This window comes from Euleptes europaea, chromosome 12, assembly GCF_029931775.1.
Source record: "Euleptes europaea isolate rEulEur1 chromosome 12, rEulEur1.hap1, whole genome shotgun sequence".
Taxonomy (NCBI): Eukaryota; Metazoa; Chordata; class Lepidosauria; order Squamata; family Sphaerodactylidae; genus Euleptes; species Euleptes europaea.
The window spans coordinates 22,699,022-22,715,835 of NC_079323.1; the positions used below are offsets into that span (position 1 = coordinate 22,699,022).

The 16,814-nt window shown below is 44.4% G+C and overlaps 1 protein-coding gene across 1 annotated transcript in view; it reads right to left on the reverse strand.

Annotated features, from left to right (window-relative positions):
* The window catches only part of ATP8A2 (ATPase phospholipid transporting 8A2), a 419,645-nt gene that overhangs the window by 370,695 nt on the left and 32,136 nt on the right, over positions 1 to 16,814 (reverse strand). The window contains 1 exon segment of the mRNA XM_056858410.1: positions 3,860 to 4,004. Within this exon segment, the coding sequence (XP_056714388.1) occupies positions 3,860 to 4,004 (145 nt within the window).

Here is a 16,814-nt window from a genome sequence, read left to right on the forward strand (position 1 = left end):
GGAGTTTTGTAGGATGAAAAACTGGATAGGGTACTACATACTTCGACATATTCTTCCCCATCTGGGAAGCAGAGGGTGCATGCTATTTTCAGACAGATTTTTTTTAAGTTCCTACATAATAGGTAATCATCATGAAACGTAGCTTCTCTAAACAAAGTAATTCTCAGCAATGTGCATACGTTAGGAACCGAGCTATCCTAAACCTAACCAAGAACAAGCATGTGTAAAAAGAGAACAGAATGATGCTCAGACACTAGTCCATGCCTCTGAGAGCTCCTTTCTGTCCCCTCCTTCCATTCTCAGCACACTATTTCAGGGCTCATTCCTGCAACATGCCTTGGAGGAAGTATCGAAGACTTTTTCCTTGTCAACGTCTTCCACACATCTGGGAAGATGGGCATGGATTTATATGGTAGAGATACAACTTCCAAGCTACCGTCACCTCCAGCATCCCTTTAGAAACTAAGCACTAAACATGGGTCCATCTCTAAGGAAAACTTAGTTTAATAACCGGACAGCCTTTGTGTATGCCAAAGACCATTCACCCTGCATTTAACCTTCCTTGCACCATTATATGAAATCAAGTATTTTGTGGCACTGTTTCAAACTGTTGATCACTTTTAATGGATGCTATAATATCAAAGCCACCACAACCCTGCTGACCAAAACCTTCTTATTTATTAGGGTTATTAATGTCCTCAACCAAATGCAGAAGAATCCTTCGTTAGCAACATTGTCCTAATTGAATTTTGTTTGTTTGTTTTACAACTTGCTATCCATTGCACATTTTATTTTGTTGTGGGCTTTATATTCCAAATTGTACATTAACATATTTTATCACCCAATGCAGCAGCAAGGTGGAAGGAGGGAGATAACCGGAGGACAACGGTTCTGATTTCACCCTGTCTAAAAGATGGGAGACCACCAAGGAATACCAGGGTTGCTGTGCAGAGGAAGGCACTGGCAAATCACCTCTGTTAGGCTCTTGCCATGAAAACCCCCCAAAGGGGTCGCCATAAGTCGGCTGCGACTTGAAGGCACTTTACACACACACAAAAAAACCATCTGCCATTACTATATTGGAGCAACTTCCAGTGCTCTGTGGGCTCCCTTCTACATTGTAACTAACAGTGCAATCCTAAAGAGAATTACTCCAGTCTAAGCCTATTCATTTCATTTGGCTTAGACTAGAGTAACTCTGCATAGGATTGCACTGTAAATTGTGATACGTTAGGACTTAATTTGTGATACGTTAGGACTTAATTTGTGATACGTTAGGACTTAATTGAGTCGCCATGAGTCAGAAGCGACTTGACTGCACTTAACACACACACACACACAGGACTTAATACACGCAGATCTTACTCTGAGCTAGATTTGCATGTGTATCTGCAAAGCTTCTCTTCAAAACCAGGGCTCATTCCTGCAACATGCCTTGGAGGGTGTATAGAGGGCTTTTTCATCAACTTGCACACATCTGGGAAGATGGGCAACCTTCATCTCCAGCATCCCTTTAGAAACTAAGCACTAAACATGTGTGTCTCTAAGGAAAACTGTACAAAGCCTGTTTGGGACATCCCAACCAATAGCTAAAGGTAAAGATAGTCCCCTGTGCAAGCACCAGATTGTTACTGACCCATGGAGTGATGTCACATCAAGACGTTTACTAGGCAGACTATGTTTACGGGGTGGTTTGCCATTGCCTTCCCCAGTCATCTACACTTTACCCCCTAGCAAGCTGGGTACTCATTTGACCAACTTCAGGGGGATGGAAGGCTGAGTCAGCCTTGAGCTGGCTACCTGAAACCGACTTCCATTAAGATCGAACTCAGGTCCTGAGCAGAGCTTTTGACTGCAGTACTGTAGTTTATCACTCTGCGCCACGGGGCTCTTTCATCCCAACCAATACCATGCAAAATAAGGGATACAACCCCAAACTGAATACAGCAGCCAAAAGTTAATCCAACTATATGAGCAAAATGCTTTTTAATCAACTGTGCTCTACATAGTAATAATCTAAATACAGAATATAGTGAAGTCCAATTAAAACCTATTAAACCAGTTAAAAAGGGCTGAATGGAACCCATGCTGGAAGTAACAGTACGCAACTTGAATAGTCTCACCCAGCCTTTAAGACTCAAAAGCCATTGAGTAAAAAGTGCCAAACCCATTCTGATCCCTGTCTTCATCAAGCAATCTAATGCTACATATACTTTTCAGCTTATCACATTGATAAAGAATTATTTGTGTGTTCTTCACCTAAAGAAATAAATCCCTTCAGGGAACTAAGACCACATGAACTTTGAGCAGTTGGCAGCATTTCAGAAATGTAGCTTCCAAAACTGGAATATATTTTGGCATTGTTTTATACCCGATTTTGCTTGTCTGATCTTGGAAACAGGTTTTTCCACATCACATAAGTGGCAAAGGGACTGAAACTTCCGGGAGAGTTTGGCATCTACCCACTGCACAAACATAATAGATGACACCGCCCATTCAAGAGCCGGACATCAGGATGAATATCTCTCTGTGGCTCCTCAGCCGCTGCTACTTGTTATGGGAACAGTCAAACAGCACAGTCTGTTATTAGCTCTAGTAATTGTTTTGCTGAGAGAGCCAGCGTACAGGCCCTGGTAACCGATCTCTTGCTATTGTGCCCCACCTGTTACCGACTCTCACACTATTCTTCTGCAAATAAGAGTCTATTATCCATCACCTGCTGTTGACCTTACCTTATTGTGTTAACTGCTCTGATCAGGGGAAGCATGCTGGGTCCTTGCCTGGCAATGCTTGTCAATCAACTGAATTTTACCCTATTGACTCTCTTGCTAAGAGGCAAAGACATCCTCACAGGCCGGAGACAACCAGGAAGGAGGGGGGGATCCTTTCTAGCAATGACAGGGACAACTCAAAGAAGAGAAGTCAGCCTGGTGTGGACACCTGCAAGCTTCTGTCTTTCCCAAGGTTGCAAATTGATCATTTCTGTCAGTAGAAAAGAGCAGGAGTCCAGTAGCACCTTAAAGACTGTAACAAAATTTCTGGCAAGGTATGAGCTTTCATGAGCCACAGCTCACTTCTTCAGATACCCTGCCAGAAAATTTGTTAGTCTTTAAGGTGCTACTGGACTCTTGCTCTTTTTTACTGGTAGAAATGTTTTTAAGGTACTACTGGACTCTTTAAGGTGCTACTGGACTCTTGCTCTTTTTTACTGGTAGAAATGTTTTTAAGGTACTACTGGACTCTTTAAGGTGCTACTGGACTCTTACTCTTTTCTACTGGTAGAAATGTTTTAAGGGGCTACTGGACTCTTTAAGATGATACTCGACTCTTACTCTATTCTACTGGTAGAAATGTTTTAAGGGGCTACTGGACTCTTTAAGGTGCTACTGGACTCTTGCTCTTTTCTACTGGTAGAAATGTTTTTAAGGTGCTACTGGACTCTAAGGTGCTACTGGACTCTCGCTCTTTTCTACTGCTAGCGGCAGACCAAAACATTCCGATATTAGGATCAAGCCCAATTTACCCATTTTAAAAACCCATACGAGACTGAGGCGGGGAAGTCAGCAACTGGAAACCCCTGGGCCAAATCTGGCCCCTTAGCTATACTGCCAGTTTTCAATCCAGAGAGGAAAGACAAAGGACATAAGACTGAGACCAGCTAGCAAGCCGCTTGGATAAATCTGGGGACCTGGAGAGCGGACCTCTACATACGACTCAAAGGAGTCCAGGAGGACCAGGGTTTGCCTCCGAGGAGCAGCTGAAGTGGCGTGAAACGCGCAGAGGGGTACATCTAGGGAGTCCCCTCCCCAGGGCCCCGCACAGTTATCCCCCCCCCCCCCGAAGCCTGGCCCGCACTTACCTGACCCGGTTGTCATGGAACTTGCTGGGCTGGGGCTGGTTCAAGTAAATGGTGCGGGCTGCTGCCTCCTCCTGGCCCGTCGAGGACATGGCCCCGGACATCTCATCGTCCGCCTTCTTGTAGCCCGACGGGGGGCAGAGGGGTCCTGCGGGAGCAGCAGCAGCCCAGAAGGGGGGAAGAGAAAAAGAGGAGGGGGGAAACAAATCAGCGCTCGGACGCCGGGAGCTTCCCGCGCGCTTGCAACCTCGCCTCCTCCTCCTCCTCCACCCCGCAGCCGCCCCAGCCGCGCCTAGGCGAGCATCCCGGGCGAGCGCTGCAGCCTGCGCGTGGCTCGCCGGCCCTGCCCAGCCCCGGGCGCGCGCGCGCCGCTGTGTGTGTGTGTGTGTGTGTCTGTGCGCGCGTGCAAGGGCAGCCGCGCGCCGGCGGGGAAGCACCGACCTGGCCCGGCGCAGGCAGGCAGCGACTCGCCCCCAGCAATCAAAGCCGCGGCGGACAACCCGACAACGCCGCGCCCTGCCGCCCCCGGGCCCGCCCACTTATTGATTGGCGCCGGTCGCCCATCCGCGAGGGCGGGGTTGCCTTTGCACCGGGGAGGGTTCCCAGGGAGCGCGCGCGCCGGGCGGACCCGCGGCCCGAGGCGCAAGCGCTTGCACGCTGCCAAGAAACGAGAAAAGGGCAGGAGTCCAGCAGCACCGTCAAGACTAGCACGAATATTTTCTGGTCGGGTAGGAGCTTTCGTGAGCCACAGCTCACGAAGTGAGCTGTGGCTCTCGAAAGCTCCTACCCGACCAGAAAATATTCTTGTTAGTCTTTAAGGCGCTGCTGGACTCCTGCCCTTTTCTACTACTGGATGGGGAAAGTGTGCGCCTAGCACGAAATGAGCTGTGGCTCTCAAAAGCTCCTACCCTACCAGAAAATATTCTTGTTAGTCTTTAAGGCGCTGCTGGACTCCTTCCCTTTTCTACTACTGGATGGGGAAAGTGTGCGCCTAGAAGTGAAGCTGTGGCTCTCAAAAGCTCATACCCTACCAGAAAATATTCTTGTTAGTCTTTTAGTGGGGATAATTATATTGACCTACCATAGGGGTTGCTGTAAATATTACTGAAAGAGAGAAGTACCATTGGACATTCTAAAAACACGGCTCAGCATCGTTATTGTAATATATACAGATGCAGAATCGCTCACTGGAAAGTCAAGCTAATGCTTGATGGGACTCCAATAAATCTATTCTTAATGTCCTTTCAGAACACTATCCAAAACACACTATTTGATGCGGTACAGCTCATGCATGACTCTGATACCAGTCTCGTATGACTGTTTCAAAATTCTGGTAGGATATCTCACATTTAAATGCTTTTCTGTGTGAAACAAATGAGCTACCTGCACCTAGGTGGGTTTCTTTTAAAAAGACCATGAGAACACTGAAGCATGTGTTCCCATACATTTATTCTGATTTCACCGAGTCCCAAAAGTGCTGAAGATGAAGAAGAGTTGGTTTTTATACCCCAATTTTCTCTAACTTTTTAAGAAGACTCAAACCGGCTTACAAACTCCTTCCTTTTCTCTCCCCACAACATACATCTTGTGAGGTTGGAAGGGCTGAGATTGTTCGGAGAGAACTGTGACTGGCCCAAGGTCACCCAGCTGCCTTCATGTGGAGGAGTGGGGAATCGAACCCGGTTCTCCAGATAACAGTCCACCACTCCTACCCACTAAATCATGCTGGCTCTCACATGGTACTACATGGTACTTCAGAACATGATACTTGGAGGGCCAGTTCAAACAATCGCCTGATGGGAATTCTTACTTGATAATAGGAATTCGTACTTGATATAAGAATTATTACATCTAGCAGCTTACCTGTGAGAATATGTCCTCCAAGTCATTTTCCCAGCAACTTATTCTAACGTACGGCCCCCAGTTGCTTGCGCACTGTATACTTAATACCATACCCTGTCCCAATTTGCAGATCCCACATCCATTTTTCTATTTACAGACTGGTACCTATCAAAAGAGGGGCCCATTTTATTGCCTCCTCCCTTCAGTGCTGACAGTGATTTATGGGACCAGCATTTGGCAGTTCCTGCTATTATTCGAAACCATCTCCTTCAGGTTTATGAAGGCTTTTAATCTTCATTTCCTCGCTTTTAAATACATCTGGAAACTTTTATAGAGACATCTTTACGAGGTCTTCTGTCCTTGTTCAGCAAATTTAGCTTCCCCCCCCCATCACTTCAGCTTCATGGTTAGAATTTTTTTGTGACAGTGGCTTTGTAAGGGGGGGGAGTCAACAGACCTCATCACTATAATTGCTATCACTAATTTCACTAAGAGCTACTATATACATTTAGATTTATCAGCAGATTTCCTTCTTTTCACCTGGTAAGAATGTGTCGCCCTGACCTGGATGGCCCAGGCGAGCCTGATCTTGTCAGATCTCAGAAGCTAAGCAGGGTCAGCCCTGGTTAGTATTTGGATGGGAGACTACCAAGGAATACCAGGGTTGCTGTGCAGAGGAACGCACTGGCAAAACCACCTCTGTTAGTCTCTTGCCATGAAAACCCCAAAAGGGGTCGCCATAAGTCGGCCGCGACTTGAGGGCACATGACACAAACACATAAGAATGCGCAAATGCTTTCCCATTGTGATTTTTGTAAACTGTGGTTGAAATATTCACAGGTCTCTGCTTCTCCTTCAAAGAATACTCTCTGGGATGGGATGCGTAGGGAAGATTGGACCCATGGGGTTTTTAAGCTGTGTATTTACCTACTGGTGTTTCTGCCCAAAGTATGGGAAGAGGGCATCTCTCTGCTCTCCACCTTTGCTCTCTGCTTTTAAGGTGGCACAAACCTCCATACATTTATTTATTTATGTATTTGCTTACTTCATTGATACCTCACATTCCCCCCAATGGGGACCAAAAACAGCTGACATTGTTCCCCTTTCCTCCATTTACTCAATGAGTAATTAACACATTGAGTAATGAAATTGTAGAATTTAATTAAAGCATAGGTGGCTTTAAAATGGGATTAGACAGATTTATGGAGGATATGTCCATCAACGGCTACTAGTCATGCAGAGTAAAGGAAGCCTCCATTTTCAGAGGCACTAAACCTCTAAAACTCAGAACCAGGGGGTAACATCAGAGGAAGACCTTGGCCTCTGTGCCCTCTTTGTTGGCCCTCCAGGGCAACTGGTTGACTGCCGTGTGAAACAGGATACCGGACTAGATAGACCACAGTTCTGAACCAGCAGGGCTCTTCTTAAATTCTTATGTTCATTTTATCTTTACAACAGCCCTGCGGGTGAGTGGCCCAAGGTCGCCCTGCAAGCCTGCATGGCAGAGCAGGGAGTCGAACCTGGGTCTCCCGTATCCTAGTCCAGCACTCTAACCACTACACCGCACTGGAGAAGGGAAGGAAGGGAACATGTGAATCCAGGGAAGAGTTAAAAGAAGGGTTAACAGAAACGCTGCAAGAGAGAAGGTGGGCAGATCACGTTTGACCGGAGAAGTAGAAGAAGAAATCAATATACCCCATGTGGTAGAAGCAAGAACCCCTCCCCAAAAAAAAAAATCTAAGAGAATAACCAGATCAATGAGACTTGTAAGGTCATGAACTGTGGCATAAGGTGACTGCGCCCAGTGACTTTCATGCATCAAATAGCATCAGTTCCTTAAAATCACATACAGCGCTGGGGGCCCATTTGGATCTTTAAAATAAGAATAATCTTTAAATGGTCAAAGGAATAGCCTCACCCCAGGCCACAGGTAAGAGTAAGCAAGACCTCAATTGAATTATCAAGCTTCGTTTTCTTCTTTTAACCCTGATACTTTAGCTAAAGCACTCTTTGGCACACATGCAAAGTAATTCATTTCTTGAGTCACTGTTGGGTCAATACACACTTGTCCAAACACTATACTGGCTTCAGTGAATTTTGGACAGAGCCCACCAAAGGATAGGATGTGTGGCTTAGGGGTATACAATATGCTCCCTCACCCCCCGACATAGGAATCTTAGGTTCAAGATCTACCTTTGCCACAGAGTCACCAAACGGCCTTGGACAAACATCTTTGATCTCAGCATGAATCAACTATAGAAAAAGGTGAAGGGCCTTGCTATGTTTCTCCATAGGGGAAAGCAAGACTGACAAAACATTCCACCTTGCTGGTTTTAAGAAATGTAGTTGTTGTTTCCATGGGAATCCAGAGAAACACTCAGACTAGGATCCAAACAAATCCTTGGGCAAGGAAGTGTTCTTTCCTGTTTTGCTTCATTACTTTTTTTGGGGGGGGTTAGCATATTGATGACGTAGCAAATTCCTTTTGGAACTGGAGGTATAAGAAGCCTTATTGTACGTACAAATCCCCAAACAGGTCATCACTGTTAAGGCCAAAGACAATGACCAGATAAGGTCAAAACTAGCCATATGAAGACCAGCATTAAATTTATTTGCAATGGGAAGCCTCAAGCCAAATTCACAATAAAGTTACTGTTTTGCTAGATAAATACATGCATACATATGGTAAAGAAAAATTTCTGGAAGTTGCCGTGGTCCTATGACATTTCATGTCCCTGAAATTATGAAGTTTGTAAATAGAAGTTGACACTGAAAATCTATTACTCTGTTGTCCGTGTTTCTTCAGAAATCTATCAATCTGAAAGTTAGGATATAATGGCTATATAAATCATAAGATATGTTTCACTGTCTGAGTAAACTAAAAATGTTTCTTAAAGAATTAACAATAAAATAAACATGTTTAAAATGAGAATATAATGTAATCCTTAGCCTTAGCAGTTCTGTTACAAAGTTCTCCAATTGAGTAAGTGACATTTAGTCAAATGAATGAAAGAAAGTCACACATTGATTAGGATTATATTTTTAACATGGGTTGTATCCAGACAGCTGTTTTTGCTCAATCTCACTTCATCCCCCTCTTTACTCCAGCCCCAATCACACATGCCTTTTGTCCATGCAGGTCCCATGAGCTCTAGCATAGTCTTTTTGGTGATGAAAGGGGATCCTCTCCTCCCTTCTCCTCCAATGGACAAGTTGGATCCAACCCAACGTATCCACGACTGCATCCACTAACTTGGACTGTTTGCATTCTATTCAGCGTTCTTCTCTGGATAGGAGCACTATGCTTTTAGATAAACAGAACTATCACCTCTAATTTAGTTAAGAGTACCAAAAACAATACCCACATACACAATGCTAAAACCAAAGACAGCCCCCCAACAGGCATAATCCCACATCCAATCTGACCTCCCTGCATATTTTAATGGGTCAGGGTTACTAAAGGTGAAAGTACCTCATATTAATAGTTTACTTTGAGCACAGAATTTGTTTTCCTGCCATAGGATTTCTTTTATGCATGGTCTAGGCTACCATGCCCTGACCTGGATGGCCCAGGCTAGCCTGATCTCAGAAGCTAAGCAGGGTCAGCCCTGGTTAGTATTTGGATGGGAGACCACCAAGGAAGTCCAGGGTTGCTATACAGAGGAAGGCACTGGCAAACCACCTCTGTTAGTCTCTTGCCTTGAAAACCCCATAAGGGGTCGCCATAAGTCGGCTGCGACTTGACGGCACTTTACATACACACAGGCTACCATACATAAAGGGGGGGAAAGTGTTTCCATGTTCTAAATCAAAAGATCCAATTTGAGAAAATAACAAATTGTATTAGCATCTTCCTATATAGCTTTTCAGCATTGCCTTTGTTTACTTGGCAAAGTTTAGAGAAACAACAGAAATGTGGACAGCTGTGAAGAAAATGTTTCTCGCGAGTCTATTTTGTCATGAACATATGCACATATATTAACAGAAGTCCAGATGACTCTGGTGACTTCTCTAGCAGCAGGATTACTTTGGAACTGTGATGGTTGTCTCTGAACAGCCCGACCATTTGTCCTTTTGCGAACCCCACAGCAAAAAATGGGAACAAAAGGCTAAATGATAAGCGCAACACACTATGATCTAACACTGCACTAACTGCAAATTACAACGGTAGAAACAATCCGCTCGATGATTGAAAAGGTTATTATTAGAAAGAGATGACATGCAGAGGGCTCTTCTTGCAGTCCTTTGTCAAGAAAGCACCTATTCAAACATTGACAATAGCACAGAAACACAACAGCACGGGTCAGGAAATCTGTCACCCACCAAGTTCTGCAGTTCTATCTCCATTGCTTTCAGAGGAGAGATTTGTGAAGGTGCCCTGCATAAAGCCCATCTAAATTAATAGATGTTCCCCAGCAGCAGGGACTGAGAGTTCCCCCAACCTTCTGGTACATCATTTCACGTTGTGTTTTGTATCATGGAAACCCAACAAAAGGATACAAGAGAACGTTAATTGTTTCAATGAAATGACAAAAAGAATCATAAAGGTGGCACCAAGCTTCACTAGGATGACCAAACGCATCAGAGGAAAACACCCCTGCACTCTGGCCTAGGGGTTAAAGTATCAAGGACCTGCAAGAAGCGAGTTTGAATTCCTGATGTGCCATGAAATCTTGCTGGGTGAACTTAGGCCCGTCACATTCTCTCAGAGTAACCTATTTCACAGGGTTGCTCCTGTGGGGCTAATGTTGAGAAGGGGAGAATGATGTGATAGGCCACTTTGGGTCCCCATCGGGGGAGAAGAGCAGGGGTATACATAAAAAAAAAACAATCATGAAGTATTTTTTTTCAAAATGGTGTAAAAGAGGAAATGTCAGCAGGTGCATGCCTTTCTCATAAACTGTACCTGTTGTAATCCCATATTCTATTAAAGGAACAAGAGTTCCTGCTCCCCTTTATGTCTCATCACCTAAGAGTTCACTTTGCCTTTCAAACACTGTGAGAGCTGAAGAGGCAAGGCTGCTTTCAGAACTATGGGAGCTGAAGAGGCAAGGCTGCTATCAGAACTGGGGGGGTGGGAGCTGAAGAGGCAAGGCTGCTATCAGAACTGAGTCCACCTGAAACCACTCAGCCAACAGTTTGCCTCTCCCCATTACCTGCAGGGGCTGGCTGGGTCAAATGCAGCTGTGGGATTCAGCCACCTCTCAGGGCTCTCTGCTCCCTTAGAATATCCAGTCAAGGCTCAAAAGGGAAATTTCACCATCAGCCATTTTTCTTACCCCAGTGTTGCCATAAAAGGAAGAGCCACCTTCCAGGCAGCTCTTAACAGTACCAAAGTTTCTCAGGATACAGAGCTAGGAAGCCACTTCTTCGCGCCATCAGCTTATTTGTTTATTTCTATCAAGGAATGCCAGGGTTGCCATGCAGAGGAAGGCAAGGGCAAACCACCCCTGTTAAACTCCTGCCTTGAAAACCCTACTGGGTTGCCACAAGTCAGCTGCGACTTGACGCACTTTACACACCCTCCCCTTCTGCTAAAAACAGCCTTCAAGGCAAACATGAGAACCTAAAAGCAACATAAAACAAGAACATTAAGGACAACAAACAGAACCAGCATTAATACATAATAAACAGTTCTTTCCCCTTAGAAGGACAGATAGTACTGGTAGCAAAGGAAAACTGAATGGAGTTTACCTGGGGCTTAAAAGATGTCAAAGTTTAGGAGGGCGCCTTTATAATGTAATAAGTTGTAGTCGACTGCCACCATTACTATAGATATCATCTTGCTTTGAGTGCATTGCCTTTTACCTTTGTAATTCCACTTTCTGCATTGTTTACAGTATACTTTACCTTAGAGAGTTTGCTGTTGGCAGCGTCTACCAATTCTGTAATCCTAGTAAAATAGCATTCTTCATTGGATGTCTTATGCTGTCTGACCACATTGTTTTATATTCTGTCATCTGCCTTAAATTTCAGCAAGAAAAGCAGGCTATAAAGTAAATCAGGTAAATTAATAAAATAGGTGCCTGGCAAATTGGACTGGGGAGGGAATTCTACAAAAAGGAAGTCCCTCTTTCCAGCAGCCACCTGCTTAATTTCTTAAAGTCAAGAACAACCTCTTCTCTTGCTCCTTGGTGAGGATGTGCCCCAGCCTGCTTTCTCCTTAGCTACTCCCTTCGCTGGCATTCTTCAGGTAGTTTTCAGTGTCTGTTACCTCTGCTGTTCCTTCCTCTCAACCACATTTGCTCTTTGGTCCAGTAAGATTTACCACAGCTGTGTTTCCCCCCCACCTCCGCTTCCTTAGCTCCAACTTTCTTCAATTCTCTTTGGCCTCTTCCCTTCTCTTCAGGTTTCCATCTGGCCTTCCTTCCTTAAAGAATTGGTTTTGTAGTCTATTACCAGCTTGGACTCCTTTCTCTAGCCACTCTGTCCCTTGACTCCCTTTCCACTAACTCCTCTACCTGAGTGACCAACAAGGCATTACTTTAAATGTGTGTCATAAAAAAAAAGAAACTTCATAGTAAGCAGGAGTTACCTCATGTCATGACATCACAATGTTCAATATTTCTCCACCTCTGCCATCCACAGTATGATATGGTGCAGGGATGTCACAACATGAGGGCACAGGTAAGTTTATTTAGCTATCACGGTGTGGTAGTAATGGTGCCGGTGGAGAACTAGCCATTTTCAATGGCAGGTACACATTTGAGATGATTTCTGCTCTGACCCTATTCTGCCCATCCCAGAAACTATCCTCCTTTCTTTAGCACCTGTGCTTTTGTGACTCAGTAACCTACTATTTCAAATCACAGAAGTGGACTGCTACAAATATTCTATTGGTGACAACTTCCAGCAGAACATACTGTTTACAAGTATTCCATAACATCATTTCACCACAGCCAACTCATGCTTCATCACCGCTGATACCACAAAATCCCTTACACTGTAGATACTGGCAAAACAGAAAGAAAAAAAATACAAAAATAACTGCAGGACCACATACATTGATTGTAGAGGAAATTAAAAGAACAAGGTAAGTACAAGTCTGGCTAACATCCAATATGACAATATTTAAGTGTCCCAAAGCTGAAAGCCTCAAGGCACATTAAATGACTTTTGAGACATTATAAACAGGGACAGACAAGTGTTGCTATTTTTATATATCAAAATCTATATTGTAATGCACAAGGTATTCTCTGGCAGTGAAGAACTGAAAGTAATTGGATGAGCTGCTCTGATGTCACAGAGAGGCTAGGCAGGCAAAGGCACTTAAAAGGGGAGGGGCAAAGAAGACAGAATCAGAAAAGAATAAGGTAGGGGTCTTGCACTGGCAGGAAAAGGAGGAATGGAAGAAAGAGGAGTCACCAAGTAAAAGGCTAGAGAGAGGAGGGTCTGCATATGAGCTGCCCCAGCAACAAAGAGTAAAAGAGTAGAGAAATGATACAGCTCAGTGGCCAACAGCGTGAACTCCTGCTGCAAACATTTCCACAGCCTTGTAACTTGTTTAGGTTACTATGCTCACTCATATGACCAGGACTGAGGACTGAAAGGCCAGTTACACTAAATTCCGTCATCCTCTTGGTATGAGCCATCAGATTTTACCAAGTTCCAACAATGGCTTGGATTCTTTAGTTGATGTCCGAGAGCATAAGAGATTTCCATTAGAGGAGCGTATTTTCCTCAACTCCCAATCCCCTGCAATTCAAAGTACCCATCCCCTTAATGAGAACGCCCCTCAGGAACACAATGAGGGGAGAATCAGAAGTCTGCAGTAAGTGGCTATCAGCAAAAAATCACACCCACATCCTTCTATTGGCCGAAGAATTCTGTGGGACCCAATGAATATGAGTTCTATCCTACCTCTGACCTGCCAGATTCCACCTTGGCTTTGTTTGTACTGTCACCATCTACCCAACTGTGGCCACAGTTTCTAAAATTAAAAGTAGGCAGCTCTGTGCATATGTGGACTCAGGATCAGATGCAGCTCTGAACAGCTCCCCCCGCCCCAATTTGACAGATTAAAATGTGAAGTTTGGATGAGAAAGATGCGTATCTGGACTTCATATAATAGCTATTGAAGGCCTGCGTGACCTGATTAGGCTGGCCTGAGTCTGACATAAAGCCAGATATTTATAGTTGGGAGTACTGGCATGCTTACAGAATGCCAGAAATTGGAGTTTATGTCAGCCAGTACACAAGGGTCACCATGAGTCGGAAGCAACTTGATGGCACTTAACACACACAAACACAAGGGTTTGTATCCTATGCAAAATAAGTGGAGTTGTGCTTGAGAAAGGCATGTTTTTGGTAGATTTTTTTTAAGATACCTACTAATTTAAGGTCCAAGACACCTTTACTGGAGAATCCTATAGGGTTGTGCCATTCTCAAGACATAAAATCTTAAAGAGTGTTACCTGTATTTCTCCCCCTAAGGAAAAATTACATTGTTATAGATTGCAGTGTGAAAGAAGGGGGACATCAAGTGAACATTCAGCTCCTGGACTTTTCAGAGGCAACACGGGGGGCGGGGGTGGAGGCTTAGCCTCTATGCCCTGTTTGTTGGCCCTCCAGAGCAACTGATTGGTCACTGTATGAAACTGGATGCTGGACTAAATGCACCACAAGTCTGATCCAGCAGGGCTCTTCTCATATTATTCATGTTAAAAGGGGGCTAGATGGGAAGAGGAAGACCCGACAAGAGATGGATTGACTCAATGTAGGAAGCCACAGCCCTCAATTTGCAAGATTTGAGCAAGGCTGTCAAAGATAGGACATTTTGGAGGGCATTGATTCATAGGGTCGCCATGAGTCGGAGGCGACTTGACGGCACTTAACGCACACAGTTTGTTTGGGGTTGTTGTTGTTGTTTTTTATGGTGTTGGAGGAGAGCTTTATGGATACCGTGAATCACCAAAAAGACAAATAAGGGAATTCCAGATCAAATGAAGCCTGAATTCTCCCTAGAAGCTAAAATGATCAAGCTGAGACTATCGTACTTTGGTTACAATATGAGAAGACAAGAATCACTGGAAAACACAATAATGCTAGGAAAAGCTGAATGCAGCAGGAAAAGAGGAGGACCCAACATGAGTTGGACTGACTCTATAAAGGAAACCATGGCCCTCAGTTTGCAAGACCTGAGGTGTTAACAACAAGACGTTTTGGAGGTCATTAATTCACAAGGACACCATAAGTTGAAAGCAACGTGATGATACTTTGCACACACACCATGACGTTTGTGCATCAAGCTCTGTGAAAAGCACAGGAGAAGGTCCAGCTGTGTTGTACCACTGGTCCAGCTGGTTAATTTGTAAAGAGTTGTCCACCCTTGGGAAAAATATAACCTCAGTTTACAAAGGGAAAATCATGTGCACTTCAAAACATTTACTTCCAAAGTAAAATAAATCTAGGAGAAGGTAAATGCAACTGTGGTCCCTTAGATTTGATGGATCGCTGCTGAACTTGCAGAGTTTTGCCACAAAATGAGTCTGTAAACGTTCCTGGCCTGCAGATGCCGCAACCACCACTTAAGACATTTCGGTAGGCACAAGCAATAAAACGATATTTAGTAGGCAGTAAGATAAAATGTATTTAGAAATCAGGAAGGGGAAATGTTATGGCATTATGGCAAGAGAACTCAATAATAAGTAAAAGCAGGAAGGTTGAAATGTGCATGACTTTTTAAAAAAATTAATTCACTCTCATTTAGCTGCACAGCTTTGCACAATAAAGGAAATATGCAAGATAGTGGCTGGAGCATTTAATGAGCTAGCCTGAGATCCTTCCTAAAATTTCCACGCGCACAAAGTAGAGGGGGTGATTTTTGCCTAATTCCCCTAGCTTGCTGCAGCTCACAGCGCCCCTGAAATACTGTTCATGGGGGATGCAGGACCTAGGGTTGCCAGGTCCCCTCTTCACTACCGGCGGGAGGTTTTGGGGGTATAGCCTGTGGAGGGCAGGGTTTGGGTAGGGGAGGGACTTCAATGCCATAGAGTCCAATTGCCAAAGCAGCCATTTTCTCCAGGTTAACTGATCTGTATCAGCTGGAGATCAGTTTTAATAGCAGGAGATCTCCAGCTAGTACCTGCAGTGTCCAGGAAATCCCTCTGGAAATCCTCTGTAGGATCCAAACCAGACAGGCAGTCCCACAGAGCACTAGATTTTCAAGCAAATGCTTAGGGTTGGGGCATCCTGCTGTGGTGCAGCAGGTGGTTGTGTAATTTAGGGCTTTCTTTGTGGTGGCGTCCTAGTTAGAGAATTCCTTGCCCGGAGACATTTTCCTTTCTGTCTTTAGAAAGCTAATAATAACAGCTTTGTTCTGGAAGGCATTTTGCCTTTGAAACTTAATTCATCCTAGACAGAGCAGCAATATTTTTAACCGATGTAAATGTTGTTCTTATTCTTGCCTTTGGTTTTACCGTTGTTTTCACCCAGTTGCTGTGACTCAGTGGTACAACACAAACTATGCAGGTCATTGGGGAAATCCCTGGCATCTCCATTGCAGGTAGTAGGTACTGGGAAATACCTTTCTTTGCTTCCTTAACACCATAGAGAGCAGCTGCCGGTCAGAGTGGGCAGTACGAAGCTAGAGCAATTGGCTCAGCAAAAGGCAGTATGTTTTTCAGTTCTTTGTAATGTGATTTATTTATTTATTTATTACTGTGACTCTTATTCTGTGAACTGCTTAAAGAACACTGTGAAGAAATGGAACATAAACTTAACAAAACAAAAAATGATCTGGCCAACAGAAGAGAAAACCATGTAGTTAACAGTGCCATCCATTCCTAAGCACATTCCTAAGCTTCTAGGTCCAATAACTTTCCTCAGTAGCCACACACTTGGCCACTGGTGGGAGGTTTTTGAGGAGGAGCCTGAGGAGGGTGGGGTTTGGGGACGGGAGGGACTTCAATGCCATAGAATCCAATTGCCAATAAACTTGACTTGATTTGATATAAAGGTACATGTAGAGGGCCCACATGGGGGAGGGGGGCACAGTTTAGCCAGAAGCGACACAGATGGAGATGCTGGAGACTGAACCTGAGACCTTCTGCATACCAAACAGATGCTCTGGCACTGAGCCACAGCCCCTCCCCTTTCCTTTCCTTTGATAGATCCT